Raw genomic sequence first — 15,994 nt, forward strand, 5'->3', positions numbered from 1 at the left:
GAATTATAAGCAATTAAATTCGTATATATTTGTATAAAATGTCATGCGAAATTTGTGGATGACCTAGGGTTTTTGTTTGATTTTTTAGGGTCAAAATGAAGGTTTTGATTCTATAAAGGACTATAATGAAATTACCATCATCACTAAAGTAATTTACGATGGGTTGAAAAAACAGTGTTCTGTGCATTAAAAGTGCTGAAAGGCCATTTTGGCAAACTGGTTATCACAAAACTTCTTAAGGCCACTTGTTTGAAATTCATGAGTTTTCAGGGTCTGATAAATACCCGCTCTTTAGGACGGAGAGTTAGTTTGACGTGCCTCAGACGAATTCTTAAAAAACTCGAGGCGGTTATATATTAAGAAGGGTTAATTTTCGCAGGGCTTATTTTACGTCCAAAGCTGGAACTTTACGACTCTTTCTTCAAGGAAGCTTGTAGGTTAGGTTAGGTTAATTAGACTGTCAAAATGAACTCAAACGAAAGCACTGAACTGTATCTGCTACCTGGAAATCGTTTTGACTAAAACATTTTTCTTATTTCATCAAAAAATTATGTGACAAAATGTGAATACAGGGTTCCTCAAAAACAAAGAGATAAGGAAAAACTGTATAAAATTTAAACACAATGAATAAATTCCACGGTAGTGTTTACTTTACTCGAAATCTCATGATGGCTATTTCATGTTTCTCAGGAAAGCCATAAATTTATGCTTTTCACGAAAAAGAAATAAATTTTGCTTTTGCGATTAAGAGGCCTGAAATGAAAATTCTGTATCTTACAAGTATTTTCATTTTGTATATTTTGTAAGAAAAAATATAAAGTGTTTCTGCGCATTATGTTGACAAAAAATATTCTGCCATATGAAAAACCCTCTTAACCTTTCGCCTTTTTTAATTAGTTTGATACCGCTGACCGCTTTGTAATAAGTACCCAGGGAGCAAGAGACTCGGGGTACGAGGATAGGGGTATCTATAAAGTACGTACGCACTAGGAGGGGCAAGACTAAAAGCGTACCGGTTAGTACATTGGGAAGAGTTTTGCAAGTACGTTTCGCACGTTGAGCGTCTATAAATTTAATTTTATTTACATTTCATGTTTCCAAACCTCTTTATGCTGTTAAAACAATTTTTTAATTAAGAAATAAATAAAAATAAATAAATAAATAAATTAATTAAGAAATAAATAAAGTTATTTCATTTACTGTAAAGATTTTATATATACGCTTTTGTCCAAGCTAAACGCTCGGAAAATTCCATTTTTTTGAAAAAAAAATGAAGATACTTTATTTTAATCTCTGTCAATTAAATGACCAATCTGAACAGAGAGTGTACTCTTCGTGTGGCCAGAACATTCCGTGTGCGGCCATGACTAAAAGTGCTTACATTTTGTTGGTCGCCCCTTGCTGGTCTCTTTTTTTGGTCGTGGTAGCGTTATTGAGGGGGAGCTAAGCACTATTTTTTAAATTCGTGTATTTTATCAGGTAAGAATTATTTTATATATAGCTAAGTGAGAAAGGTGTACTGGCTAGCTATCTCAATTTTTGGTACTGACTTGGATCTCCTTTTGATTGGTGCTGACATACCCCTTTTGATAGTCATGGAATTAATTACTTGCTAGCTAGCTATAGAGCTAGCTACACAAAATAGTGCTTTGATTAGAATGCATTTTTTTCTTAAAGAGCAAGCAATAAAAAACCTTTATCCTGCCTTGTGTAGTTCTTCCATGACTGGACACTTAACTCCTGTTCTTATGGGAAAAAGGGGGCTTAAAATAACTTCCAAATGACACTTTGTGGCACAGGATTTTTTTTTATATTATTTGCAGAAAAGTTGTCGCAACATGACAAAAGTTTATTGTTGCTTGCACTGAGCAGCCGGTGAACTGATAATTAACCTGTAACAATATATAGTTAGCCGATGCAGGATAATTAGTCTTTGTCTTTGCGTCTTTTCTATGTTTTTTTCTTGAAATCAGAATAGTTTTGTTGTTTAATACTATATACGACATATGTACTGCTAGCTACAGTACAATAATAGTTTTTTTGCAAAATCGTTTCTTGTTCTTTCTCTTGATTTTAATTGAAGCACAACTTTATGTTGATCTATATAAATATAGATGGCTATGGGGAGATCGATAACGAAGAAAAGTGAAAATTTAAGTAAAAAGATATATATCGTATAAGTAGCTGTATAAGCGGCTAATTATACTGTACGCACTGTATATATAATTATTCTGCATAGATAAATAGAATGTCTGTATATTTTATATGCTTAACAAATCCTGTCTATTATTTCCAGGAAAGGCCATAGCTTAGATAGGGAGTCCTAGAGTATTTAATGCTCATTTTAAGATATGCAGACCCAATTAGGGTCCTCGCTCCACCAGACAACCCCCTGTAGAATCCAACAGCCCACATAGTGTGACATCTTCCCAATTTCTCTCACATGGCTTGGGTTAACCCGGAGCTATGGTAGCACTCACCAATATTAAATTGCGGCGAAGGGAATTCGAACCCCGTTCTCCCGCACAAAGTGTCAGATTTATAACCACCAAGCTATGGCGCCATTGAAAACGGCTAACTATTCTCTTACTGGCTAATTATCAGTTCTCCTGTGCCTAATTTGCTTGAAAATCTTTCTTTAACTCACCGAAATGACTTGATTTTTAAAAATCTCACGAAAAGGCCCCTCGATTTTTCAAATCCGCAAATTTATTGTGTGTGTACCCTTTAATGTTTCAACTTGTTGGATTCAATTTGTCAATTTGTCAAACAAAACAATGACCAATCAATTTCCTCAAATGAAAACTTGCAACTAATCCGACTTCCCGAAAGAAATTCAAATTTGAGAATTTGAATCAAAAAAGAATAATAAACAATCAGTTAAATTCAATAAATCAATTTCAACAAAATAAATCCTGTTTTGTCAACATGTTTCAAAATCATGCATTGCCTGCTTAATATGTTACTTGTTTAAGAAAGATATCAAAAGCCGGCCTGATTAAATTTATATATATACATATTTATATATATAATATATCTGTGCATCACATCGCATGGATTTGTATCTTTGTATTAAATTCCCTTTTTAAATCAAAGAGGCAAAGAGACGTTAAAGAGACAATAATTAAACAACCTGGTTTTAATGCAGTTTATGGTAAAATTGTATTCTTGTTTCTTATTTTTAAAACGTACTTTTTTAGATCAGCTGTTATCAGACCATGTACCATCATCATTTTCAAAACATTTTCAACAAGAGAGTAAATTTTAAAGGCCTAAATACTGAATTGCTAATATGTATTTATTACTGAATTAATCAACAATGAACTACTTCATCATTCAAATTGAGCTCGTTCAGAAGTTATCATATTCAAATCGTCAAGTTTCTACATAGCAAGATTTGTATTCTGGAATTTCCAGAATTTTCTTGATCACTTTTAAAAATATCCAGTTAAAGTTTTAACTGTTATTTTAAAATACTTTATATAGCTATGTAAAATTTTTATTTTTTATTTATTGAGTTGTATTTTAACATTGTAGGTTAGTTATAAAAATAGTTGAGAATTGTGACACTCGTAATTTGTTTACCCCATAATTCTCCGTTTTCAAGGTCTACTTTAAATTTCAAAATCCTTTAGGCTAAGGACGGAAATCTTAAAGCTGCAGGGCTTCTTGTTACTTTTCAAATCAATTTCAAGTCTGAGGCATGGGTCAAATGTTAGTGAGTATATGTGTACGTAAGCAAGGGAGGGGGGCAGGGCAAAAACGTACAGGTGTGAGGAGGTTGAAAAAGAAAGAATTTGGTGCGTGCGTAATTTATAGGGATTCAGTATGTTCTACGATACTGCTGGAAATATAATGTTGTATTGTGAAAGGGCCTTATTTTCAAAGATTTGATGTGCCGCATGATTTTTCTTTCATTTTTACATAGGATGAGTAACATGGTTAAAATTCTCATGGAAAAGTTGACAAATGTTGAAATTTTAAATTACACAGCAATTACACAATCTGCTGCATCCATTTGTTTACTTCATCTTTCCCAACCTCCTTTTTAAAAATGAGGCATAGAATGATAACCGGCAAATAGAAAGTTATTGACTACGATAAACACGTCCCTCTGGTCTTCCTGATTGCACGAATAACAAACTCATCTTCCTGAACACGACTACAACAATCCCGTTACTTATTTTTAATAGTCATGAAAAAGTAAAATAAGAGAAACGTTTAAATTCTGAAGTTTTTTTGCAAATAATAAACCATTGCCTACTATTGTAAAACTTATTTTAGGGAAGTGCAATTTTAAAAAACATATTGGATATAAACATCTATCTGTAAAAATTCTATTCTAAAATTAAACGATCTAAAAATTAAAATTCCAATTACGCGTATATACCTGAGAAAAAATAATATCATTTACATATGATGTTAAAGCCCCGGGTTACTTTCACAGCACACAGGTTAAACTTGAGGTGTTTTCTCCAACTTGGAAACACAACAGCAAAATATTTATCAAATATTACGCCGTCGAAAATCTTCAAATCAGGTGAAAACAGAAAACGGCTACTTGTGTTTAAATTAAAAGTGTAACATAAAATATTAAAAACAGTTATAATACAAGTACAGTCGACTCTCTAAAACTCGAGCATGCACGGGGGTTAACTTTTTCATATATAGTCAGTTCAGCGTGATTCTATGTTGTTATAATTTATTTTGTATCATTTGTTTTCAGTAGCAACGGATGGCATGATTGCTAAGTTTCAAAACGTAGATTATCAATATATTCGATAAACGAAATGTAACGCAATTGAGTCGTTCGACTTGACATTCGAATCATGTAAGGCTTCCGATACAAATAATGTTAGAGTTATGGAGAGAAAATATTTCATGGTACAAAATTAATTGTTCTAATTAAGAAAGTGTTCGAGTTATAGGGGTTCGAGTAATCGAGAATTACAAGAATTTATTTGGAAATAAAAACCGTGCCAGAAGAACCGTTCGAGTTAATTCAAGTACCAGAAAGTCGAGTTATAGAGGTTTTACTGTATATTCGAACAGTTTCTTAGTATCACACCGAAATATAAGTTTTATTCGTTTAAGTTTCTAGTTCATCTACTGGACTTTCTGACCCTGACGGGCTTACGTTTAGTAGCAATTTCTTCGTTCAAATCTTCTATATTGTTCTTAAATAGTTTTCAAGCTAGTTTACACAATGAGGGTTAGAAGGTGATGCCACTGTGTCGTGAGTTTGATGCAATCTCTACCATAAATAAATCTATATTTCACTACCCGTCCTACTAAAAGTTTCAGTTCAAACTAGAAACAAACGGCACTGTTTATGGCGTAAACTCTCTTCCTGACTGTGGTGATTCCACCAGCGGACTACCTTGAGCCAGCTTAAATTTCTGAATGAGTTCTTGGTTGAACATAGTGCAGGTCTCGTTATCCCTTTCTGCTGCCTTTCGCTTCTTATGAACTTGCGCGGGAGTTATAAAAGGATCGCTAAAACAAAGATAAAAAAACAAATGAAAACATATTTACATTAAACCTTGTTTTCTGAACACACGGACGGCACACTATTACAATTTACTGATCCCGAAGATAATACGAGCCTCCAATACAACTGCGGCTGTGGTGGGGAGGGTGGTCATTTTAAATTTGCCCTTATTAGAAAGGGGCTGTAACTCAAGATATTATTGAGGTAACCACTTATTATGGGAAGGGGATAGACTGCATGATAAGTTTTATTTTTAAGAAATTAAGTAAAGATTTTAATTTCTTATTAAATTATTGTATAAGTTTCGCTCAGACATTTATTTTCTTTGCTTTTTAATAAAAATCATTTTTCTCAATTCTACCTTGTGTGTTTGTGATTTTGTTACTATGCAGTCTTTTTCATTGCATATTAAAATTTTTGCGGTGCTGCAAATAAAAAAATGGGTGCAAGTGGGAGGAAGGATGGTCCTGAAAACTTAATAGTGGGGATACCTGGGTAAAAAAAAGGGGTAAAAAAAAAGGTAAAAAATAAATGGGAGGGGATGGAAGTAAATTCACACCATAAAAGTACCTTCTTAATCCTTTCGTGCCTGGTGTCTACATATGAGACCAAACAGGAGTCGAAGGGGGTGTCAAGCCCCTGTCGTGTTCAACGTGGGAGAAGGGTACTGTTATGTGCTCGAAATTAAAAGAAAGAGGAATAGCTTATCAACAGTAGTTAAATAGCTCAGTGCAAGGCAGCCGTTACCGAGGAGATTAACGGCAAAGTTTGTCACTTTTGTAAAATCTTCCTTGACTTCCTTGAGAAAGCACACAGGCAGTTTTCACACACAAAAAAAAGAGAAAAAAAAATATTCGAATACCTGTTCTGTGAGATTGGTTTTAAAACTTTCCTGGTGTTTGGATTTTTTAAAAATTCCATCATTTTAGTAAAATCACATCCATCCTTGTTTGTTTTTTCTTTATTAGAAACAGTTGTTGATTTTAAGTGCTTCCGTTGTTCAAATATCTAAATAAAGCATCATAGCAAAAACTAATCACCTGAACTCAGAAAATACAGGTTACCCGTTAAACGTCCTATACATTTATCAAATCTTCAGATTTTTTACCAGCATAAGTAAAATTTTGTTGGTTATAGATTATTTTCATTTCTAAAATTATCTAGGCGTTTACTCTACTTAGGGTGTTTGTTTACTCGAACATTTACGTTAGCATAGCATAAAACTGGTGAGAACAACACCGGCTTTCGATTTTGTCTTTAAACAAACAAAAAAAACCAGTTGTTTTGAGATTTTCTGTGGGTGGAACAATTAATGAAACTTCGCCCCTTGATACTTCAAAAATCATCTTTTTTTTTTTTCGAACACTGCATTTTTTAAAGGACCTTCAAAAGTACCACAAGCTAAAAAGGTAAAACTAAATATACCTGATTTGTGTTCAATTGTGTTACATTTTCTTTCTCGTTATCAAGTTGATTCTTATTTATTTTAAACTTTGTGTCATGTAACATAGTGCTTGAAGGTAATGGGGGTGGAGGCGGTGGTGGCGCGGTGGGTGGTATCGATAGTGAATTGCCACCGTGATTAAGCGAAGGCGGAATAGGAAACATTGTTTCATGTTGCTCAACACACGACTGTCTTTTCTTGACATAATGTTGGTTTTGATCAGCTGCCACTTGTCTCCATTTTCTTTCGGCAACCCTTCGTGAAAATCTTCGCACAGATCCTTTGGCCTCTAAAAAGTAACGTAAAACAAAACACAAGAAGAAGAAGAAGAAGAAGAAGAAGAAGAAGAAGAAGAAGAAGAAGAAGAAGAAGAAGAAGAAGAAGAAGAAGAAGAAGAAGAAGAAGAAGAAGAAGAAGAAGAAGAAGAAGAAGAAGAAGAAGAAGAAGAAGAAGAAGAAGAAGAAGAAGAAGAAGAAGAAGAAGAAGAAGAAGAAGAAGAAGAAGAAGAAGAAGAAGAAGAAGAAGAAGAAGAAGAAGAAGAAGAAGAAGAAGAAGAAGAAGAAGAAGAAGAAGAAGAAGAAGAAGAAGAAGAAGAAGAAGAAGAAGAAGAAGAAGAAGAAGAAGAAGAAGAAGAAGAAGAAGAAGAAGAAGAAGAAGAAGAAGAAGAAGAAGAAGAAGAAGAAGAAGAAGAAGAAGAAGAAGAAGAAGAAGAAGAAGAAGAAGAAGAAGAAAAATAGCTGGAGTTGATAAACCTGTACTAGGTTAAATGTATTGTTCAAGAAAATAGTTTTTAAGATTAATTTTAAATACGTTAAAAGATTGCAAGTTTCGAATTTGAACAGGAAGACTGTTCCAGAGAACTGAACCAGAAACCCAAAAATTACGAAAAAGGGTGGGCGCTTAATAAAGAACTGGATCAAAAACAAAAATTACGAAAAAGGGTTAGCGCCTAATCCAGAATTTAAGGTAGTGTCATCCGATGAACTAACAACACAGCAAATTTATAAACAATGATTTATTTATATATAAAAATATATATTACCTTGACCATAATCATATGACTTAATAACATTTTCTTTAAATTCTAAAAACTTTTCCTTAGCCTCCCTAGATGTTAAGGCACCCAGCTTTTCTTGACTATACAACCATGACATCATTTGAAACTTAAGAAATCCAAAAAAACCATTATTATTTTCAACCTCATCCTTTTTTCGTTTCGCAACAACGTCGTAAAATGCGGTCGGATTATCCTCCAAGTAATCCAACAATTCTTTTAATGCATTTTCTGTTTGAACGCTACTTTGTCTCTCAAACTCCAGCGTGGAAATACGAGAACAATATGACTTGGGAGCAGGGGAAGGTGCATCAAATTCTCCATACACACCAGCCATTTTGATATTTGCTTAAAAATTAAGTTAAGTAAAAATAAAAAACAAAAAATCAATTTTGGAAAAGCAGTTTAAGTTTTAAAGAATGATGTGTTTTGATTTTGTGAGAATAAAGCACCAGGGAAGGTAATCAGGTAGTTAGGTATGTACTTTACAAATCAAAAATAGATGCTTAGCTTTCCTTAAAACTTCCCTTCAAAATCGTGAACACAAAGAGCCTAACCTGTCCACAAACATGGCTTCCAGAATAGAAATTTTAAAAGTTTCTTGCTTTGTGACAGTTTTGATAATTTCAAAATTGCCTCACTTGTAAGTGAGCATGTAACATAACAACGTGCTGCCACAAGAATGACTACCCTAAAAACATTTCAAGTTTTCTTGGTATCTTGTAAATATTTTATTCTGCACACAACATGCAGTTCTTTAACAACCATTAAACACCACTTAAACAAACCATTGACATAGGTGATCTGAGATAATAATACAATAATAATAATATAAAAAAAGATATGTCTTCAAAATTTAGTCAGGTCATTTTATAAGATTTTAGGTAGGCGCATGGCAGATGGCACATTTTAATTACTAAGTTTATGGAACATGTGCACCATGTCTGAATTTTACAGACGTAAATATATATTGGGTAAGAATAAAAAAAAAAAAAGAAAATAATCAAAAGTTTTAGTAAATATACCATCGTTAGTGCATTGTAAAATAATATGTAAGATTGTTTAAAAAATGTTCATTTTTATAAGTTTGTAATTTTATACAGATGTGTTAAAAGCGTAATTTAGGTTGGTCATTACGAAAGATGGAGGGTGTTGGATTTCACCTTAGTGCTCAGTTGTGGTTTCTTTAAGACATTCCATGATGCTTCTAAATTCTTTCTTATTCAATAACTTTTTGAGGGTGGCATCAGTAGTTTTTCTACTCTATTCTATTTCTATTTTTCTATTGTGGTTTTGGTTCTCATTGATGTGTTTATCAGGTTCAGATTTTTTTCTTTGGTCATTATGCTCTGCCTATCTCATTTCAACGTTTTTATTTATCTCTCCAATATACGATGCTCCACATTATTTACACACCCCTTCATATCGAGAATTTATTAGGTGAAAATTTGTGTAATTTATGCAAAAAATACTTTGATGTTTCTTCATTAGCAGGACAATACGGAATTTCAAATAATGTTGGTGGTATTATAAAACCTTTTTGTTTTTGTTTTCGTTGTTCAAAAATTGGTTAATTAAACTTTCAATAAAACGACACAGATCATTATCAGTTTTTTAAATCTACTAAAATTAAATAAAAATAAACCGGATTTTTGGATGATATGAGTTCAACTATTCCAACTTCTTGAATGTACTTTGATTGCATATTTTGGGTAATTTATTGTTAATATAAATTTGATCTAAAATGTATATACTTAATAGATTCATTAATTGGAACAAAATTTCTTGATCCTAATCCGATATTTTTTTATATCATAAAACACAAAACACAAAACTCTTGAAAATGAATTCTGCCACCTTAGATCAAACCTAGCAAAATAAGTTTTAGATAAAAACTGATGAAATGGCTAATCTATATTATAATACCTGTATTTGTGTGTCTTTCACGCAAAACCGCAGTAGCAAGACACGCAAAATGCGGTTAATGAAGGACGGGCGAAGCCGTGGATTTATCCACAGGTTACCTACTAGTGCATCTAATTACAGACCAGCCTTAGTTATTCCATGTTTCTCAAAAATACTTGAATGTACAATGTACTTTTTGAATGCAAATGATATTCTTTATAAAAATCAATAGGGTTTTCAAGCTGGCCATTCTACTGATCATGCAATTCTTTTGAACTGTTGATAGAGGAAAAACAAATTACTAAACAATTATCTGTGGAGTTCCCACAAGGTTCAATATTAGGACCACTTTTATTCCTTATATATTTATATGATATTAACAAAGCTTCATTATCTTACATTCAATTCTATTTGCAGATAATACTAATCTCTTTTATGCACATATATAAAAAGATATTAAAACACTATATTTCACACAGTGAATATTGAACCCTCCCATGTGTCAGAGTGGTTTAAAGCAAACAAACTTAAATATTTCAAAAACAAGGTATTTACATTTTTCCATAGACTAAATAAAAAGATGAAGTAACATTAAATTTGCAATGTTGCAATGAGAATAACTACAAAAAATAGACTATCAAGTCCATGCAATTACGTTATGAATGGTTCCGCCCTTAGAAATACAAGTTGCGAAGAAGATCTTGGTGTATTAATAGATAACCATCTAACATTTTCAGACCACATTTCATCAAAGGTTAAAAAAGCAAATCAGATTATGGGCTTGATTCGAAGGACATTTGACTATATGGATAATGAAAACTTTGTCTTGTTGTTCACATCCCTTGTCAGACCACATATTGAGTATGCTAACACAGTATGGTGTACATTCTTGAAAAAGGACATGTTGATTGTGGAAAACGTACAACGTAGAGCTACGAAAATGCTCCCAGGTATGAAGGATTTAACATATGATGAAAGGCTCAGGTTACTGAAACTTCCCTCATTATTTTACAGAAGAAATTGAGCAGATATGATTGAGACATTCAAGATAACTAATAATGTTTATGACGAAGCTGTTACTGAGAACTTGTTATTGCCAAAATTGTCTAACACCAGAGGACACAATAAAGCACTTTTTAAAAGAAGCTGTAACTTGGATTTGCGAAAGTTCTCATTCACGAATCGTGTAGTGACTTTATGGAATTCTTTACCTGAGGACACAGTGTCATGTAACACAGTGAATCAATTTAAAATGAAGCTAGACAAATTATGGTCTGATAAAGACCAATTATATTATTATGATCTGGATATTACTAATTTCATATATTAGATAGGGAGGAGTGTCTTTGTGAATGGGGTGTTTGAACAATTTTTTTTTTTTTTTTTTTTTTGAGATTAACCTTACTAATTTCGTTATTATCATACTCTTTTCTTGTTTGTTTGTGTTTGTTTGATTTTTTTGCGATCATTATTTTTTTTTAATTGCCTTTTTTTCAAATTTTATTTACAATCTAAAGCAAAGTTAAATATTTTACCAATTACATTTTAAAAAGTATTAAAAATTTAAAATCATAGTATTTCATGCCTGGTACACAGATGTATTCGAAATCGCAGTGTAAATGTATTTACTCAAATTGACTGAGAAGCCTCCTTGTTCAATTGCTTTTAGGTAGCTGCTATTAAATTTATTCAAATCTTATCCATGTTCTTTACCAAGCTTCCATTCTTGTCCAAGGAGTTTATTATTTAATTATTTTTATTTTCTGTTTTTTTTTGTCTTTTTATTTTTTTTTATCTATTTATTATGAGCTGACCCTAGAGGTTGTTGTAACCTGAAATTATTGTCAGAATACACTATACTATACTATACTATTAAAACTGCCTAATTTGTCTGTTAATAATAATTAAATATCAGTCATTTAACATTGTATTATGATTTAATTTTTATATTAGTTTGTTCCCTGTCAATTAGGGGCCAGAAGTTTTTTTCATGCAGCGTTATATCACTATTAATAAGGAGGTGGTTATAATTATTTTTTATTATTATTGTTATTTCGCTGTTAAAGAATATACATTTTTTGTAAAAATAAATACAAAACTATAACTATTATAATGTAGAATCTAGAAATATGTGATTGTATATGTATCCTTAGGTGCAACTAGAGTAGGTAAAAATGGCAGGAGCAAGAAGAAGACTTTAGTAGTCTTATCACTAAGCCCCTAAACCTTCTATAAAGATTAGCACAGAAGATACGGATGTTGTGCAATTAAACTGTTTTGCGATCTAAAACAGATGTAGTTAATAGTTTGCCTTTGGTTTCTGTTTAAATTTGTGAAGTGGTGAAAGAGTTTTCATGTCTTTGTCAAGGAATTTGTTCCATAGTATAGGGTTCTAATTAGCAGTTCGCAATTTGCAATTTGTGAATCAAAATGCCATTTGCCATCGAATCACTTTGCGAAGAAAATGATAAAATTGCGAATCGAATATTTTAAGTGGCGACTGAAATGCTGTTTTAGATCGCATTTTAAGAACTTAAGAACGAAGAACTTAGTGATATTGTATAATTACTTCTGGGTTGACAGAAGCTGTTACACGAGAATCGGGAAGGATACTTATTTTGTATCTTCCAAAACATTGTTTAAAATACTCGGATTGTTCTCAAGTTTGAACATAAAAATAAGAGTCTGATAAATGGATAAATAGTTGGTATACATTTCATACATTTAGTTTTTGCAGTAAAACTATGGAGTGAGTGTATTTGTCAACATTTAAAGTAAGTTTGATTGCATGTTTTAGTTTATTTTGCAACACTGGTGCTGCACCAATGTTGGCAAATATAATTTAAATATAGCAGTGTATACAAGAAAAATATATGTTTTTTAAACAAGTTTTATATTTATCTGCAAAAAAGGAAAAACAAGTAGTCAAGGAACTCCTTGAAATTGAAAAAAATCTTATTTAAATGGAAATCTACAAAAAAGAAAAACAGTTTTAGAAGCTATCAAAAAAAATCCTAAATACTTTTATTCATATGCAAAAAAGTTTTCAAAAATAAAAACAAAAATTGGACCGCTTATGGATCACAACAACAAATTAACACATCAGAGCAGAGACATAGCTGAAATTCTTTCCTGTCAATACCAAAGAGTATTCAGTGAGCCAAAACATGTAGAAGACATAACAATCAACCTACTCTAACACACATCAGAAATTCCAAAATTCCACTTCTCTCAAAAAGACATCATCAATGCAATCGATGAACTCTCTGACAACTCTGCACCAGGCCCAGATGGCTTCCCGGGAATTTTTCTGAAGAAGTGTAAAACATCGCTATCTGTACCAGTTCTTCTGTTATGACAAAAATGTATAGACTGTGGTGAAATTCTCCAAATTCTAAAGCACTCACTAATCACCCCTCATTTGAAAGGGGGAAAGAAATCTGATGCATCCAATTACCGCCCAATTACCCCAAGGTAGTGTGATTGGACCACTTATCTTCATCAACTCCTTGGAGATATAGACTCAAATGTCACTGACAGTATGTACGGTCATTTGCTGATGATACAAGGTTTACCAAGAGCATCAACACTCTCAAGGACATGGGCAAGTTGCAACGTGACCTACAGAAAATTTATTAATGGGCAGATGATGCAAACATGTAATTTAATGATCTAAACTTTGAGGTCATGCATTATGGCAAATTGTGTTATGGCAAATTGCACATCGTATCTTTCCCCCTCTGGATCCATCATTACCGAGCGTGAGGAATTGAAAGATCTTAATGTCATATTATCCACCAACTGCTCCATGTGGGAATGCCACATATTAAAAGTATTAAATGACAGTAAAAACATGACGTCTTGGATTTTAAGAACTTTTTACACCAGAACAAAGTATCACCTTGTGACCATGTGAAAATCTCTGGTTCTTCCTCTATTAGAGTATTGTTCAGTCCTATGGAGTCCACATAAAGTTGGACAGATACAGATAATGGAGGCATTGCAATGGTACTATATACGAAGAATCTGAAACTTGACCAATCACAACTATTGGAAATCATTGAAGGAACTGAAATTGTATTCATTGGAGCGTAGAAGGGAAAGGTACTAAATAATTTATATTTGGAAAATCATGGAACAGTTGGTACCAAATGTCAATCTGAAAATCCAAAGTTATCATCATCCTTGGCATGGGCGGAAAGCAAAACTTGCATGTGGTCAATACAGTAGGGTGGCAGAATTCAGGTTATTAATCCATTAATATTCTCTCCAAATCCATCCGCAATATGTCTGGTTGCACACTGGACCTCTTTAAGAACAGCCTTGATAAATATCTATTCCAGATACCAGATGAACCACAAATGGTAGGATACACCACGTTAAGACGGGTTGATTCAAACTCGATTTATGCACACATTGGTGTAAACTGGATGTTCAATCCAGTGGAGGACTGGCACATAACTGCTAATCCTGAAGACTTTCTTCGAAAGCCTACAACAAGGTACAACAAGGTAAGGTTATCTAATACAAATTTTAATGGCAATATTATTTGTTACTTTTGCTCTCCAAGTAAGATTTTCATAAAGAATATAGCTAAATCCTAAGAATTTTATGGATTGTGCTATTTTTTTATTTTAACAACGTTAATGATCATTACCTAAAAGAATATTCTGTCACTGTCAAAACAATTATGATGCTTTTACCACAAAATTGGAAAGCTCAGAAACTGTTGTCATACATTTGACACTTTTCTGACTTTAAAAGGGTTTCAACATAATGGAAATTATTCTTAGCTATAAATAAACAGTCGAGGAATAAATAAATAACAGAGAAAACATAATTCGAAATAAACAGAATGGATTTTTATAAAAGGGTTAATACAAAGATTTTCAGTAAAACATCTGAGGAAAAGCAAAAAAGAAAAAAAGTTGCTGCACTGCACACCACGTACGAAGTAATGAGATGTTTTGAAAAACTGCGCCGTCTGGAATTAACCGTAGTTTTATTTAGAGCAAAGTTGACTTTACAAAAACCTTTTTTGTAGAATATGAATGTAATTTGCAAAAAAAAAAGTTTATACACTTAACATAACGCTTAGCTAATGTTCTCAGATTTTTATATCTTTTTTGAATAAAAGCAGTAGATGTGTGCAGCCAATATACTAACAGTTACAACTTTGTTATCACTTAAAAGCACGTGACGAACGTAGTGTTGGCTAAGACTACATGTACGGCTACATCGACTTACAATCTGCAAGGATAAATAATATGTAGGCAAACTTTAGCAAAATTCGCTAAGTTTAAACCTAGCGAAATACATTTAGGAGACTCTAATTTTTCCTTTTTGCATTATTAGAAAACTCCGCCTAGATCAATTATTATATTTATTCTAGTTAGAATTCTAGTGTAGGGGATATTATTTAACATAAAAAAGATTCTCTCTCTCTTAAAAAAAAATAAATGTGAATCTCACACAAAATTCCAAAGATCGCGTACCTGAAAGTTTCGCGTGCCAACGCGGGCAATAACTTCATTTAGCACCGGGCTAAGTCGTACCGACATACAACGTACAACATAATTGCACCCTTCATACTTTATCGACATAAAAAGTCCAACAGACGTTCATTCACAGTACTCCAACCAAATGGACCCGACAGATAAACCCTCATTGTCCGACATCCTCTCTATCGTTCCATAGCAAATTCATATTTTTTTGTCAATAATCCATAACCAACGTAATATCGCATAATACTGCATAATATCTTTATAATAGTCTCTATCGTTACATAAAGTACATATTTTTTCTGTCAATCGGCCATAATCAACGTAATATGCCACAATATTTCGCATGACTGCCATTTACGGAAAGCTGTTTTTATAAAGTAGACAAAGTTTGAGGTTGGATACACATCCATACACAAACAGAAACGATATTTCGCTCAACTAGCTTTTTGCAAAAAGACATATTAACGGCCCTATTGCAGGCTAAACAAAGAGACGTTTTTGTACAATATATTGAACGGGCGGTAGTGTTCTATGCCCTTCGATAACCAATAGAAAAGATATTTTGGATAATACGCCCCTCCCTCCCCCCCCCGCGA

General features: G+C 32.7%; 2 protein-coding genes across 2 annotated transcripts; one reads left to right on the forward strand and one right to left on the reverse strand.

Annotated features, from left to right (window-relative positions):
• Positions 1–4,323: 4,323 nt before the first annotated feature.
• On the reverse strand, positions 4,324–8,940 carry LOC130623626 (uncharacterized). Its single transcript, XM_057439125.1, has 4 exons — positions 7,978–8,940; positions 6,917–7,224; positions 6,354–6,499; positions 4,324–5,496 (listed from the first exon to the last, which is right to left on the reverse strand). The coding sequence occupies exons 1-4, from the start codon at positions 8,324–8,326 to the stop codon at positions 5,331–5,333; spliced, it is 969 nt and encodes a 322-aa protein (XP_057295108.1). The 5' UTR covers positions 8,327–8,940; the 3' UTR covers positions 4,324–5,330.
• A 1,612-nt stretch (positions 8,941–10,552) lies between these two features.
• LOC130623128 (uncharacterized) lies at positions 10,553–10,918 on the forward strand. Its single transcript, XM_057438620.1, has one exon. It carries the CDS (start codon positions 10,553–10,555, stop codon positions 10,916–10,918), a length of 366 nt encoding a protein of 121 aa, XP_057294603.1.
• The last annotated feature ends 5,076 nt before the right edge of the window (positions 10,919–15,994 follow it).

The sequence above is a fragment of the Hydractinia symbiolongicarpus genome, chromosome 13 (assembly GCF_029227915.1).
Source record: "Hydractinia symbiolongicarpus strain clone_291-10 chromosome 13, HSymV2.1, whole genome shotgun sequence".
Classification (NCBI taxonomy): domain Eukaryota; kingdom Metazoa; phylum Cnidaria; class Hydrozoa; order Anthoathecata; family Hydractiniidae; genus Hydractinia; species Hydractinia symbiolongicarpus.

Coding starts and splice junctions, on each gene's coding strand:
- LOC130623626 (XM_057439125.1), bottom strand. CDS start 8,326: ATGGCTGGTGTGTATGGAGAATTTGATGCACCTTCCCCTGCTCCCAAG. Junction 6,500..6,916: donor CACAATTGAACACAAATCAG/GTATATTTAGTT, acceptor TGCTTTATTTAG/ATATTTGAACAACGGAAGCA. Junction 5,497..6,353: donor AAACCAATCTCACAGAACAG/GTATTCGAATAT, acceptor TCTTTGTTTTAG/CGATCCTTTTATAACTCCCG.
- LOC130623128 (XM_057438620.1), top strand. CDS start 10,553: ATGAATGGTTCCGCCCTTAGAAATACAAGTTGCGAAGAAGATCTTGGT.